The sequence below is a fragment of the Lagopus muta genome, chromosome 7, assembly GCF_023343835.1.
Source record: "Lagopus muta isolate bLagMut1 chromosome 7, bLagMut1 primary, whole genome shotgun sequence".
Classification (NCBI taxonomy): domain Eukaryota; kingdom Metazoa; phylum Chordata; class Aves; order Galliformes; family Phasianidae; genus Lagopus; species Lagopus muta.
In genome coordinates this window covers 49,009,912-49,025,938 of record NC_064439.1, presented here as the reverse complement: position 1 = coordinate 49,025,938, position 16,027 = coordinate 49,009,912, and the positions used below count along the sequence as shown (strand labels likewise).

Here is a 16,027-nt window from a genome sequence, read left to right as displayed (position 1 = left end):
TTTTCTACATTTGTCTGTAGTAGTCAGACCAGTTATCCTTGGGCTACTCTACCCCATGACCTGGAAGTCTGAACTGGGAAACTAAAAGTCAGTCAGCCTCACCTCCACCCCTGGTAAGGTAAGATTTTTCTGGATGTCATCTCCAACTAAGTGGAAGACATAAAATCATTAGGATGAGTCAACGAGGATTCACCAAGGAAAAATTATGCTTGACCAATCTGGTAGCCTTCCACAAGGTGACAACTGGCTGGTTAGATGAGGGAAGAGCAGTGGATGTTGCATACCTTAACTCCACTAAAGCTTTTTACTCAGTCTCCCATAGCATCCACCTAGGAAAGCTTAGAAATTAAGGAACAGACAAGCAGATGGTTTGGTGGATTGAGAACCATCTGACTGGTAGAGCTCAGAGGGTTGTGATCAGTGGCACAGAATCTAGTTGGAAACCTGTAGCTAGAGGTGTTTCCCTGAAGTTGGTACTGGATCAGATCTTGATCAACATCTTCTTTAATAATCTGGATGAAGGGATAGAATCCTCCCTCACTAAGTTTGCTGATGATACAAAGTGAGAATGAGTGGCTAGCATATTTGCAATATGTAGACAGGCTGGAAAGCTCGGCAGACAGTTACCTGGTGAGCTTCAACAAGAGCAGGTGTAGGGTCCTGCAGATGGGGAGGAATATGCAACCACATGCATCAAAGCAGGTTAAGCCACAAAATACCTTGTATTTGTGCTTGGGATTGCTCTGACCCATGTGCAGGACCTTGCACTTGGCCTTGTTGAACTTCATGAGGTTGGCATGGGCCCACCTCTCAAACTTGTCCAGGTCCCTCTGGATGGCATCCCTTCCCTCTACTCAGCTTGGTGTCTGCAAATTTTCCAAGAATGCACTCGATTCCACTGTCCATATTGCCCACAAAGATGTTAAATACCACCGGTCCCAACAAAGATCCCTGAGGAACATCACTTGTCACCGGTCCCACTTGGACACTGAGCTATTGACTGCAACTCTGAGTGTGACCATCCAGCCAATTCCTTATCCATATCAGGTGTTCCATCTGACCTGAGTGTTCCATCCATCAAATCCATTTTTCTCCAATGTGTTGATCGGGATATTGTGCAGGACAACGTTTTGGTCATTGTAGCAAAAATTCTCTAATGTGTCAAAGGAGAACGTGTCATTATTTTCTAATGACATTCAAATGTTCTCATTCAAAGGGGGGAACATTGTGATTTATCCCAGATAAAGTGTGAGGCAAAAAGCTGTTGACTAGAAGCAGAAGTAGTAGAGATACAGGAAGTAGAACAGGAATGAGGAAACTGGATATGCCAGGATCTCTGAGGTCTTTCATTGACATTGTTGCCAGATATTTGTTCAACAGTGTTCTTTCTTCCACATGGCTTTATGCTTCCACTTAGGGAAAGAACTAAAAGAACCAAACCAGGAGAGGTGACAACAAGCTACAGTTAATAAAAAGAACTGAGAAAAAAAGGAGACTGAAAGTTTAGCATGCCAAATGATGCTGATTCTACCTTAGAGCTAGGGCGCTACATGAGTCTCATATAATCTTTACTTTGAGGCCCTCTGCCTGTCTATGCTATCAAGAAAGTTGTGTCTCAACTTAATGTGCAGGTTGCAACTAAGGGAGTGGAGATGATGACTAAAAAGTTAAATTAAACTTTTTTCAGTGGGGTTGCAGTGACCTATTTATACATTTTCTTTCTTGCTAGCTAGGTTTTTTTTGTTGTTTTTTTTTTTAACATTACAAGATGTACCTGGACTCTCTCATCTCTCTCTAAACTGTCTCCCTGATGTCCTGATCACTCTGATCTATTTCTCTTTCTCTTATCTGCTGGGTGGATGCTAATGTGACATATCCAACCTCTAAAACATACCATTTATTTTGAAAGCTTGCTATGTCAGAGTATTTGATGCGTCAAACATTAAAATGAATGTATATTTAGATACTGGGTACATCATGTTTTGATATTAAATTATCTTCTGAAAAGTAGATTAATTTTTAAACTGGAAGGATATATGCATTGCTTTCTTGAATCTCTAGCACAAAGATAGACATGAGAGTAGACTAGGAAAGATTCCCTCTGAAGCCGAGAATTGCTTGAGGGGTATGAGTGTTTTCTTTATATTAATAAGTTCTCTTTCTGTGCTTAAGGAAAAAGATTCTGTCATTTTTTCCATTATGATGTGACAATAATACATTTGTCTTCTTTGAGAGATACTTATCCTAGAGATAATATTTAATTAATGTGTGAAGAAGGAAGTTTAAGTGAAAAAGATACTTTAAAAATCATATACATTCAATAACATCAGCATAGGTATTTCAAAGTCCTTTTTTCTTTTTGATATCTGGGCCATTTACATAAATACATGCTGAAGCCTAACACTGTCAGTCTCTGAAAAAATAATGACAAACTCACATACACATTTAGAAAGACAGACTGCATGTCCATTCATGGTTAGGACTATGATGTTTTTTCTGTTTGAAATTTCCCCGCCACTATTCACAGATGCAACACATATGAAAAAACATCACACAGTTCTCTGCAATATTCCAGAGTCAAACCAGAAGTCTGAGGTATTTCTATTTCAGAACAATTCCTGTTTAATGTACTACTTGGAAGCATGTGGGTATGCATCTGGTCAGTTCTATCACTACAAACACTACACAAGTACAACTGAGTTGTTGGCTTACTGTCAAATGAGTCAAGCAAATGCTTCTGAAAGTTTTTTTTCTCCTCTGTTTATGAAGACTGTTTAGGGAAGAAAATTTCATTCTTTTTGAAATTCTTTGCAAGATACTGCTAATGTATCTGGGCTCCTCACCATTTCAGATTTCAAAACAAACACTGATTGCTCTGCAATCGTAGGATCCCTAGATTTTATCTCCTCATTGGTATCTCTAAAACATTCATCCAAGGATGGACTGTTCAGTGGATTAGGAATTGGGGTCATAGACAAAGGGTTGTGATCCATGATTCTGTGTCAGGGTGGAGGCCGGTCACAAGCGGTGTCCCTCAGGGGTCGGTCTTGGGACCGGTGCTCTTCAACATCTTCATCAATGACACAGATGATGGCATCGATGCAGCCTCAGCAAGTTTGCAGGTGGCACCAAGCTGAGCAGTGCAGTCGATACATTGGAGGGAAGGGAAGCATCCAGAGGGACCGGGGCAGGCTGGAGAAGTGGGCTCACATGAACTTAATGAAGTTCAATAAGGGCAAGTGCAAGGTGCTGCACTTGGGTTGGGGCAATCCCAACATCTCAGTTTTAAACTGAGACAGGGGAGGTTTAGGTTGGATATGAGGAGGAAGTTTTTCACCCAGAGGGTGGTGAGGCACTGGAACAAGTTGCCCAAGGAGGCTGTGGATGCCCCATCCCTGCAGGCATTCAAGGCCAGGCTGGATGTGGCTCTGGGCAGCCTGGGCTGCTGCTTGGTGACCTGCACACAGCAGGGGGTTGGAACTGGATGAGCATTGTGCTCCTGTGCAACCAGGCCATTCTAGGATTCTGTGATTCAAAATCAGATCATCCCTAAAAGAGTCCAATGGCCTTCTTTTGTGCATCATGACTTGTGACGTCTAAGAAATTCCAGACCTTCCTAAAATAGCAACAGCACTCTTCTAGTCAGTTAAGGACCTTGAATATGTATCATTGTACACTGACTTCCACTTATCACATAGTGATGTCCTACGGCCTTTATTAACTGAAACTCACAGAGCATTATCTTGTAAGTAGCTTTGCACAGTCCAAGAGAAATAACAAAATTAACAGTCTTGGATGCCATTCTCATGTTAATTTCTCATGTAGCAGAGCTTCTATCACTTCTACATGTATGATGATGTATCCTCAAATTATTCTCAAATTTGTCAACTCCTGAAGGCATGCAGTGATGTAATATCCCTGAGTAGGATACTTTCAGTGCCTGGAAAACATCAGTAATATAGAAAGGACATTTCTTGCCATCGTCTCCATGCGTCACCTCTATCTATTCCTTTGTTAATGGCATCTTAAGGGATTTTTGATGAACATGAAGACTTCAGCATTTACATTCAAGTTCCTCTGTGGTCAGATGCTCAGGAATCTAAATAGTCACCTAATGCTCTTGGACAGTGGTCATAACTGCTGAATTCATTCTTCTGGAGTAATAATAGTCAAAACTTCTCTGTGTATAGCAAAAATTGTTTTCAGAGGCTGGTCAAGGGCTTGCAATAAATTCCAACAGTAATAAAGCACTGTTCATCAGTTTTCCACCACGGGTTTCACCACATTCTACAGCAAAAGCTAAGTATGTTTCTGTTTTTGTTCTCTTTAATGCAAATACCAGCAATATGAATCTTCAAAAGGATTTTTAAAAACTAGATGAAAACAAAACCTTAGCTGAAAAGGGAAAGAAAACAAAATCTTAATGAGACAAAACCAAGTGCTCTTATCAGACACACAGCTCTATACTACAAAGTTCTTGTTGGAAGGAGAAGACTGAGTTGTGATAGTCAGCAGTCATGTTCTTAATACATTACTGGAAGGTGATAAGAGGCAGTGATAAGAAGAGCAGTGTAAGAACTTTCACAGAGCAGAGATTTCATTGACTGTGATGTGTGTCACTGGAGATAACAATGAAAATTCGCCATGCTTATAGCCCCCTCATGATGCTGGGCAGATTATAGGAGTAGTAGGTGCATCTTTATTTACTTGTCAGCTTTCATGAAAATGGCAGGAAAAAAGAAATAATAGTTACTTTGGCTTCCTCCTCCATGCAAGAGTAATTAAGAAGACACTGACAAAAAGACACTACTCCTCACTGGAACGATTTAATTTAGATCAGTGAATAACATTTTTAAAAGTTCCTAAAAGCTTGAGGCTTTTAAGGTTCTCTACAAAGTATCTTTACTACATGTAATACAGCATGCTACCAGACCCTAGAGCTAATGGCTGATGAGCTAGATTCTATGTCACCTTGTTGAGAATGAGGATGAATGCCATACTACTAAGGCTTTTGGCTTCTGGGACCTGTGCTAAAATGGCACTGCTTGTGATACATAAACGTACTGGAGATTGCTTGCAGTGCTCTCTGACTGAGGGAAACTCAGGCTCTTGTAGGTTGGTTCATAACTTGGTTTTGAAAATAAGACTTAGACATCTCTGAAAAAAATTCTCAGAGGTCCAGAACTTTGACAGAGATCCAGGCCAGAGGCCATAGATCTGAAGTGTGAAGTAAGATTTGATGCAATCTAAATGAAAGAAATTTCAGAGGCCTTTCTGGATAGATGCCGATAATTTTCAAACTCGTAGGAATTTCGGTACACAGTTCACCTTTTCTTGGTAAATCTAATTGGAGACTGCAGCTGTGAACCAGCACAGTTCTAGCATGTATTTTGCAGTAAGGAAAAGTTCTACCTTATTCTTAAATAATTGTGTTGCCCTTGCAGTTCCTGTTCACAACATACAGGCTCTTGTCTTGATGTTTTTTTGTTTTTTTTTTTGAAAACTGGAATCTCCTCTACTTCAAGAGTTTTGACTTTAGGTCAACAGCTAGTCTGAACCATTCCGTCTCATACCCATTTTCTAGTTTTGGAAGAAAGTGGTGTTGCTTCTACATTACATTTAGCTTCTTTGCCCAAGCAGTTTCCAAGCTTGTAATATTGTGATTCTGAAGGATTTTTGCAACCAATTAATTTTGGATTTTTTTTTTAATGCTGGATTTTTTTTTTTTTTTTAATTTTATTTTTATTTTTTAATTTCCAAAGAGAAGACTAGTTTTTCTCCATTACGTTTGGTGGCACTACGGTGCTTTGGAACTTCCTTCTGTGAATTTAAGAAATGAATACTACTTTTCCACATTGCAGATGGTAGCTGTTCTAAATTCCACAACTGTTTTTAAGAATATGGATATCCAAAACTTATCAGTGATCATTATCACAGAATCACAGAATCACAGAATTGTAGGGGTTGGAAGGGACCTCCAGAGCTCATCGTGTCCAACCCCCTGCCAAAGCAGGTTCCCTACAGCAGGTCGCACAGGTCGGCATCCAGGCAGGTCTTGGACATCTGCAGAGAAGGAGACTCCCCCACCTCCCTGGGCAGCCTGTTCCAGTGCTCCGTCACCTCACTGTACAGAAGTTCTTGAGCACATTGGTGCAGAACTTCCTATGCTGCAGTTTCCAGCCGTTTCCCCTTGTCCTGTCTCCACTCACCACTGAAAACAGTCCGGCCTCGCCATTCTGCCCCCCACACCTTAGATATTTATAGACCTGGATCAGGTCCCCTCTCAGTCTCCTTTTCTCAAGGCTGAACAGACCCAGTTCACTCAGCCTTTCCTCATAGCAGAGATGCTCCAGGCCCTTCACCATCTTTGTGGCCCTCCGCTGGACTCTTTCCAAGAGATCCCTGTCTGTTTTGTACTGGGGAGCCCAGAACTGGACGCAGTGCTCCAGATGAGGTCTTACCAGGGCAGAGTAGAGGGGGAGGATCACCTCCCCCTTATCCAAAATATACAAAGCAGGCAAGACCTCTTTTGAGCCCTACACTCTCTACGTTCTTATTTCAGTGAAACTACCAGTCTGCATCACCTGAGACTTTGGTCCATACATTTTTACACTTATGTCATGATGGCTGCAATTGAGATAAGATGGTCTCTACAGTAAAATTAAGACACAGTCAGCAGAAGTGTAAAGAAAATCATTTGTCTTTCGATTCAAATTCGCATGGGAGGTAATTAAACAAACAGACTCCTTGATGTTTAGCTGTAGGGAGGGGAAACCAACAGAAAAATAAATATTTTCTTACAACTGACCTTTTCTTATAGAGTGTGCCCTTTTGTTCCTGTGAGCAGCCAAGCTGCATGTATTCAGCCTGTTGAAACTTTGAGGGTAAAAATAGAGAGTAAGGCTCCACCCAGCAGTAATATTAATATGAAGGCCTGTCAAAACAGATTCTCCTGGCGAAGACTTTCCCAAGGAATGTTCTTAAATCTTACTGTTATCTGAGTGTTACAGTAACCCTTTCTAATCATTCCTTCAAAACATGTCTGTTTTATTATCTCAGGCTTCTCATTTAATTTCCTTAGTATATACCAATCTGATACCACCTATTCAGATTTCTGTCAATCTTCACTTTGGGAAGACATTGTTAGTAGCCACCATTTAAACAATTATTGTTTAGTTTTTTCTAAGTACCTTTAGATGTTGTAAGAGCTAAAATATTAGTGCTTAACATGTATTAGAGTTGCACATCTGAACCAGATGTAGCAGTGCTAAGGATTGTTGAGAGAAAAGGCTGATGAACATAGCACACCTAAAGAACAATGTGAATTACACATATTCAGAAGGACTTCAGGGACTGACACTCATTACATGTCTTTGGCCCCTTAGAAATTCTGTGATAGTTAAAAGAAAAGAAAACAAACAAAACATAGAAGTAACAATCATTATCCTGCATTTAAGTCCTAGAATGAGGCTCACTTTGCATTCCCAATGATTCTGTGGTTAGGGAAAAACAAAGTCTAGGTCACACTCCAGTCTCTAAAATATCTTCTTGGAGAGCATTACTAATTTTGTAGTATTGTTTGTACTACTTTGCACAGATCTTTGTATGGACCTGCAGCTGTCAAGAGATTCTTGCAGCTGTGGCTTAAGAACACTGGAAGCTTTAGAAGTGGCTTTTTATATGGATGTACTCGTGTACTTTTCTTGTCACAGCCTATTGTACCAGCAGAACACAGATTAAAAAACAAACAAACAAACAAAAACACAGTGAATAGAGCAAGGCAGAAGTAGCAATATATATACCTTCATATATATATATAAAGGAATACAATATTGCCACAGAATATGCACTTCAAAGTGATTCAAAATAAACAGTGTAAATCCTTGTAAAGCTATATATTTAGCATCAGAATATCTTAATTTCATTTGGCTGAAACCTGCTCCTAACCAGCTGAAATTAAACTGAAACAAACAAACAGAAAATTCAGATTCTGCCGTTCTTTTCTCATCAGTTTAACTAGAATGGATTTAAACACTGAGATTTTAAAAGTGTATTTTCCATTAGGTGGTGAGAGAGTCTCAACTCAGCATTATCAGAATAGAAAGAAAAAGCTAAAATCATTATTTATGCCACCACTTTGAAATAAGCTCATTCTCAAAAAGAAAGCAATGGTCTCGTCTGTGGGAATCAGTTGGTCCTAGCACCATGGCCTATCATATATGTCCAGACTGTCTCCTCAACAACTTTAACTAAGACAAGACAGCTGCTATGCTTTGGACTACAAATTCAGTTTGCAAGTAATTCTTACCATGTCGAGAAAAAAAAAAGAAAAAAAACATCAAAAAACACCCCCAGAAAACTGTGAAAATAATACAGCCTACATGTACATATATAATAGTTGGCAAGGAAGAATTTCCCTTCTGAATGAGAGATACTTCAGTGCTTTCCAAGCCAGTCCACAATAAGGACAATGCTATTTTTTAAAATCCTATTCCTTGTTTTTATTGCACATGACATTTTACATTGTACTGTAGAGTACGTGGTGATGAGAAATTCCCCAGTTATCTAATTGTGATCCTTCAAAGGATTTGAAAGGGAGGCACTTTATTTCCATTTCTTTAATTTACTAGTTCTTTAGCTGATGATTTTATTAACCCTTATGTTTGAGAACTGATGCTTAACAAAAAAAAGAAGAAGAAAAGGCCCTTGGCAGTATTGTGAGGGCCTGGAACTGAATAATGCACTTTAATAATGAGGGATAGAGCTATGGCTTTTGCTGATGGCTGTGACCGGCTCTGTGACCTGATTATGTCGCAGAGTGTCAGCAGCTGAGACACTACAAAAGGGAGAGCATCCCATCAAATCTATCTCCATTGTAATCACTCGCTCTGCTGAGAGGCTTGTTAGGAGCAGGGAATCCATCAGGCCTCATTAGCACCATTTACCATCAAGAAGCTCAAAGAGCAAACGTGTACCCTCTCATCAGAATAATGAGAACCAAAGTACTCCTATTATCTAATTGGATCAACAATGCCTCTCTCTCCATTTAGTTTTCTAAGCTGCTTGTAGACTACAACTCTCAAAAATTAGTTATGTTTGTTAATTGCTGGGGTAGAAGTTTTCATGGTTTTTCATATAAAGAAGGTTTTTGTATCTAAAGAGCAAGCCATGGGCACAATGAAGGCCGAGTTTCTTCAAGGGCGTGCTTGGATTCTACGGATGCTATCTCTGCTAGATTTCCTGTTCAACTGAAATATGCACTGTGCAATTACACCATACTTAAACTTTTCTTAGTAACTATCAGGAAATGCAATATACTGCTCTCTTTAAGCACAGAACAATTTAGAACATCAACAGCTCTTGTCATATTACTTTTTAACTCCATAAGGTAAAAATGGTATTTTGCAACTGTTGAATTAGGATTAATTTTTTTTCCCCTAATTAAACAGCTCACATCTTTCTAAAAATGAAACCGATCTTACTCATCAACCTTGGTTAAATGTATTTGATTCTGCTGATGTCAAAAGATTTACATGAATGCAACTGGTAGACTTATGTTTTAGTCAAGCAGAAAACTTGCTTGCAGGTAGCATTTATAGAATCCAGGAGCATCAGCCATGTTTCCATGTTTTTTATCAATCTTTGATAAATCTTTACAACGGAGCAAAAAAACCCAGCTGAAATAAACATATAACGTAGTTAATAGACACAGGAAACACACTCAAGCCCCTTAATATTTCCATTGATTTGCAGATAAAAATAGAGGGGTTTCTCATTCCTATAAAGAATTCAAGTGCAGAAATGGAACTACTATGATCCTGCTGTAAGGGCAGGCTGAAGCTGAAGGGTGGACAGCTTCACTCTGAAATTAGAGTGTATCAACTGACAAAGTAGATTCTGGCATTTCTGCTACCCTTGCCTTTATGCTTAATATATAAAAGTCCAGTCCTGCAAACGCTTTCTGGAAAGTGCTGAGGGCAAACAGAATATAAGTAGTGTTACATGGGCCAATAGCTCTTCATAATATGCCTCTGAAAATGAACATTTGATTTAGAGTCTTCTATCTGTACTGTATCAAATTAATCAGGTGATCTGGACATATTCCAATGGATTAGATCTTCTTTTACAGTGGTCTCTGAGAGCTCTGGTATTAAACTTCATATTGCCACCCAAAGGAAAAAGAAATCATATAATCACTGCGCAAACAAGAATGAAAATATTAACAAGTACACAGCATAAATATTTGTTAAATATATATATAATTTTTCTTATTGAGAATGTAAGAACTCTTAGGCCATTGGGTATTAAGGCCATGACATATGTCATTTAAAAGATAATTTCCCCAAATTTGCCATAGAATCTTCGATTTGATCTACAGCTTTCTGTCTCCTGGGTTTATTGATCATGTATTTAGGCAGACAGACGGACATTTATAAGCCCAACTTTCTACAAAAGGAGCAGCATATAGTTACAAAGACTGCACATACAAACAGTCTGATAAGTCGCCCAGCCTTATAGTAGCAGGAAGGAATTTTAGGTGTCTCACTTGCCTCTTTAAAGAAGGCAATGTTCGAAGAGCAGATTCTTAACATATCATGGAAATACAGCTCCTTAATGAGTTCCAAAAGGATCATTCACAAATTGAGGCATCCCAAGTTACCATTCACTTACGTTCTCAATTTTGAAGAAACAAAATATTAGTTTCAGTAATTTTATTTAATTTGCATGGAATGTGATTTAATTTATGGAATGTAATTTAAATATACCAAATAGTCTATTTTTGCAGACAGATAATTTCAGAAGAATGCCATAAGCAATATAGTTTTATGCTGAATATTACAAAAATCAGTGTTACTTTACCTACTTAATATTTATTTATACTGCAGTGAGGTCTGCAGTACTGATTATAAATCAAGAAACATCTGTAAAAATAAGTAATAAAAAGACAACTCTTTTTTAAAGGAGCTAGTCAGTCAGATTCTGTAGTTTCACCCAAAAATAGTGGAAGATTCTTCCTTTCTCTGCAACTTGTAGAATTATTGTTCTTCATATTATATGTGGAATAAACTAGACTCAGTCTGATGGACTCTGTAGTTTCATTTGGTGATACAGTGACAGTAGGAACTTTTTTTTTAAACATGCAATGAATGTCTACCCTTTATTTATGTTTTCCAAGAACATATAAAGGAAAAGCTACTGAATAACTAGTCTGGGTTTTCATCTTCAGCTCTTACAGTGAACAGTTTTGGTGCCAAGTGTCTCACGTGATTGTGAACCATTTCTGGAGCACGGATAGAAACAAGCAGGTTTGTAGGTTGGAGCTGATCTGAGTATGAGTTATAGGCATTATAACCAACTTCTCTTCCAAACCAATACCCCATCCCTCCAGAAATCTTAATAGGCTTTTGAGAGCCTCCATTTAAAGCTGGCTGCATAAAATGATCCTTTGATGAAAAGGGATTGAAACAAGGGTTAAAGTAGACATTGAAAGGTTATTGTAGAGGGCACATTGTTCATACAATCCTCCTTTAATATGTGTGGTGTGCACCTGCGATAAGATGATTCATTAGATAAGGCCTCACTTTGACAAGCTCCATCGTTCAACCCTCGGGGTAGTGATGGAACAATTCTGCACCCACCCAGTAAATATAACAAGGTCAGCATTTTTTTTTTCCCTGGGACTTGGATGGGGATAGTGAAGCTCAGGATGCATCTTTGTTTGTGTGTTATGCTAAAAAAACGTGGCACATTCTATAAAATGCTGTCTTTGAATTTTAACAGCAAAATTTGAAAATATACCCTCTTTTCCAATTAAATAACATGACAATATAAAATTATCAGGAAAAAAAACATACTTTTTGTGGGTTGCTTTTTTTTCTTTTTTTTTTTTTTCTTTCCCTATAGTAGATAGAGAGTAGAAACTAAACTTGCACATATCACACAAGTTGCATCCCTGCAATAATTGTTTACCAGGGCCTAACAACCACATAAGTACTCCTGGACACCTGGACACCTAATTCACTAGGCTTAGAATAATGACATACAAATTACTCAGTGATCTGCTCCAGTCTTGAGTTACAATGGCAGATTTGCTACAGAGATTTAATGCAAAATGTAGTTGTGTTAATTTCATTTCTAGTAAATGAAATAAAGAAAGACAGTGGCTACAATATGAAAACTACTTAAGCATGTTGCATTAATAGAATTATGTACATATATGAACTCAGATGCATATATTTCTGCATCATACTGAGACCAAAACTGAAATACTTCATAACAAATAAAAATATCTCAAGCAATACACAATTTATATTTTAGAAACTCAATAAACTTTGCTCAAATTTTTGTTCAGAAAATTTTACAACAGAAGTTTCTTCCATCACAGACTGGTAGATTCATTGCAAACTGCTTAATTTAGTTAATCAGCAAATAAGAAAGCCACCCAGTTAAATCCATCACGGATATCTCATTAAAATTTCATTTGTGTTCCTTTACAGAAAGTGTTTAATATCTTTATAGAAACGCTTCACAGTGAAGTAATACCAAAATGCTACAGTTTACAGCAAGTCTTGTCTTAATAGCACAGTAGCATATTAATATAGTTGTGTTACTATACCTACACAAGTGGAAGAAGACATCTGGTTCATTTATTGAGATTCACAGGGTTACTGGAGTTTCAAATACTGTATTATTGCAATACTGTGATGTTTTCAAAAGGTTGGATTTGAAAACAAAACAAAACAATATCTCTAATCCTTTTCTAGCTTTAAAAGGGCTTCCATCAGCTCCTAACTTATTTCCACTTCTCAGACTTCCCATTTCTTGCCCTGTCTGGCAAATCAATATTTATTTACCTTCAATATGTGCACTTTTAAATCGCTGTCATACAAACGGAACTCATTTTGGTCCCAAGATCGGTCTGCCATCAGAATTCACTGCTTTCTCCATCTTCTACTCACCTGTCCTTGTGCATTAGTGACGAGTTGACCTGTGACCCCCTGAAGACTGGAGAGGGCATTGCCAAAGGCCTGGGAGCTTGCTATTGAGCCCATGGCTGCTGCTGCTGCAGCCGCTGCTGCTTGACTTGCTAGTGGATTGTTAACCAGCTGAAAAGAAGAAAGAAAAGATCGTGGAGAAACCCTTGACAAACACAGAAACACAGAGTGCTAACTGAATAAAATAAAGGCGATTGTGCTCACATGGGGAAAAATAATCTGTCTGCTCTAAGAGCTTGGGTAGTTTTGAGGGGTTCTTATTTTTCTGGTTCTTGTCTCATTGAGAATGAATGGTTTCAAAACAACCCAGAGGAAGTTAAAACTGAAGGATAAATCTCCCTCTTTAAAAAAAAATAAAATAATTTTTTTTTTCTTTTTTCTTGAGTTCTGCCTGTTGTATTTCTTTAGGTTCTACTTTTAATGTCACAGATGTAGCAGTTTAACACTTCAGTTAACATCAATTAGTGAAAAATCAGCATTTTATTTGAATGGGAGTGGGCTATTTGCTTGGGTATATTCAGAAGAGCGACTAACTAAGGTCCCCAAACTGAAGAAAACCTGAAGCTGCTTTAAATTTATATGATTAATGATCTGGTCTCAACATCTAGGTAAATCTTAGCATGAGTCTCAACTCTGTGATTAAGTTCAGTAGAAATCAACTACATATTCAGAAATGTCTATTGTAGATTGCAAAATCTGTTGAAAAGATGCTAACCAACTTGCTGTTTGTCGACTGCAAACGATTAAGACTGACATAAATTTTCAGCAAATGAGTTGTAACACCCAGTTCAGTCTGGTTTACCTGGTTTGCCCATATAAAGCAGAGAGCACACTCATGGCTTTACTCTTTGGAGATAATGGGAATCCCACAGAGGAACATTTCCATCACCACTTAAGTTTATCAAACACGTGAAAGGTGTGTTCCCCTGTCAGAATGAAATGTCCTTTGAGAGATGCCTTGCTCACTGGATCATTTTATATTTTACATTTTCTCATCCCCTGCTGATAATGAACAAATTCTCAAAAAAATGCTGGGAACATTTCCTTAGGCTGATGTGAAAATGAAGAAGCTAACTGAGAAAACCTTGACATTTGAGATCAAATTAAAAGGGGTTCCAAGTCTTTACACGAAAAGAAAATTTACAATCCTATAGAAGTGCAAAGTCACGGACTCAGTTAGGGATGTGCTCCACAGACAGGCTCTGCTTCAAAATAGATTATAAAAAATTAACCAGTGATTAGAAGATGTTTTAAGCATGTTACAGATATGAGTAGTGTGCATGTTATTGATGTTTAGAAGCTCATCAGTAGAAGATGTCAGATATGGTTATAATCTATGCTTATAAGAAACATACTTGTCTGTTGAACGTTATGAAATCTACAACAATTGATTGGTCATACATTAAAACATCTATTAATCATTCATTAGCCCTTCATGAAGTATTTATAAATGGAACCTTGATATAAAGTGTTGCCTAAAGGGGTGCCTTGGGCACATCCAATCCCTCTAGAAATTGTAAAGTAAATAACTAAATAAAGATTAACAGCAGTGCTAGACAGAAAAGATGACACTGTTGGTGGAAGTGTTTTGATTTGGAAAGAATTGTTATATGTATCTCCAAAACCAGTCCGCTGTACCCCATGGCAAGAAAATCAAGCAGGGATAAAGTACAAAGGGGGAAACTGCAAAAACTACTTGATTAGGAGTCTTGAGAAACTGCAGAAAAAAAGCAAAGATGAGCACAAACACCGAAGCAAAGTTCAGTCTCTGAGTATAGAGTGCAGACAATTCCATTGCCTGTACAAGATGTGAGGCCAGATGGAGGTGAGCACAGAAGATAAAGATGGCAAAATTGGTAAATCTGTCTATTTCTTGTTCAAAACAGAGGTGTGTATTTATTTCCCAAATTAGAAGCTGGTAAATTCTGTCTTGCTCTACACCACTTTGTGGCCAGCAGTGGGACTTGGAGTAACTACCTTCCAGCTGTAAATATTTGGAGAAGAAAGAGGCAGCAGCCAGACTTTCAGAAAAGGCCTTCCACTGTCTCAGTTGACACACAAATTTCTGCTTCTATGATAGTACAGCATCTGACTGTAAGTATAAATCATCTTTGCATGTTTATGTGATATCAGCTAATAAGGTACATCAGCTGCTATAGTTTGCCTCCTCAGTTGCATATAGGAAATTCTTAGGGGAGCATAAGTAAACTTGTGAATCTGGAAGCTACAAAGGGTTAAAACCTTTTAAAAATCAGACTATTATCTCCCAGAATCTCCTTTTCATTTTTTTTCCCTCCAGTTTTCAAAAACTGTACATTTTCAAATACAACAATAAAATTTAATTACAGCAAACCCTGGAGACACTCAGGATTGCTTTTAGTTGCATCATAGAGATAAGCTACTTATTAAAAATGATGGCAGAAGCTATGATATGCATAGGTTCCCTGGGTAGTACTGTGTTCCAGGAAAAATCACAGTGAATGGGCCAGCTCACAGGATAAGAGTCTTCCAAATGCATATAAAAACATCCCTATCTATTCAAAAGCCTGATTAAAAAGAGAAGACACATTTTTCTTTGAGTGTTTTGAAAGCCGTTGACTGCAAGTTACACTCCACTAAATTGACCCCTTCTATATCAAGTGCTAATTGGGCACGGAGAAATCAATCTAATTTCATTACATCCGGACCTCAAGGCAACTTCTGACATATTTTATCTTGCTCTTAGTTTAAATATAAAATCTCTGACTTTATTTATTCCGTTTCTCAACACAGGTTGGATCCCTGAGAACAATTACTAGAAATATAAAGATGAAAGATTCCACAAGAGGATCTTCTTATTTTGTTTCTGTTTTTGAATAATGATTTCATTTGGAAAGCTGTGATCTTTGGAGCCATCAGTTCCAGTGCCAAAGCTTCTGCTCCCACTCAAAACACCAACCATAACAGAGATCTTAGAGGTATAGACCAGTTTTCTCAAGGATGCCTCTGTTAATTACATGATCACTTGGAGAAGTAAACTTTATAAGGAAGGA

General features: G+C 38.1%; 1 protein-coding gene across 2 annotated transcripts in view; it reads right to left on the bottom strand.

Moving 5' to 3' along the window:
• Positions 1-16,027, bottom strand: part of POU6F2 (POU class 6 homeobox 2) — a 303,094-nt gene that overhangs the window by 40,103 nt on the left and 246,964 nt on the right. For both annotated transcript variants that reach the window (XM_048951249.1, XM_048951250.1), the window contains exon 6: positions 12,960-13,106. In XM_048951249.1, the coding sequence (XP_048807206.1) occupies positions 12,960-13,106 (147 nt within the window). The remainder of the gene's footprint in view (positions 1-12,959; positions 13,107-16,027) is intronic.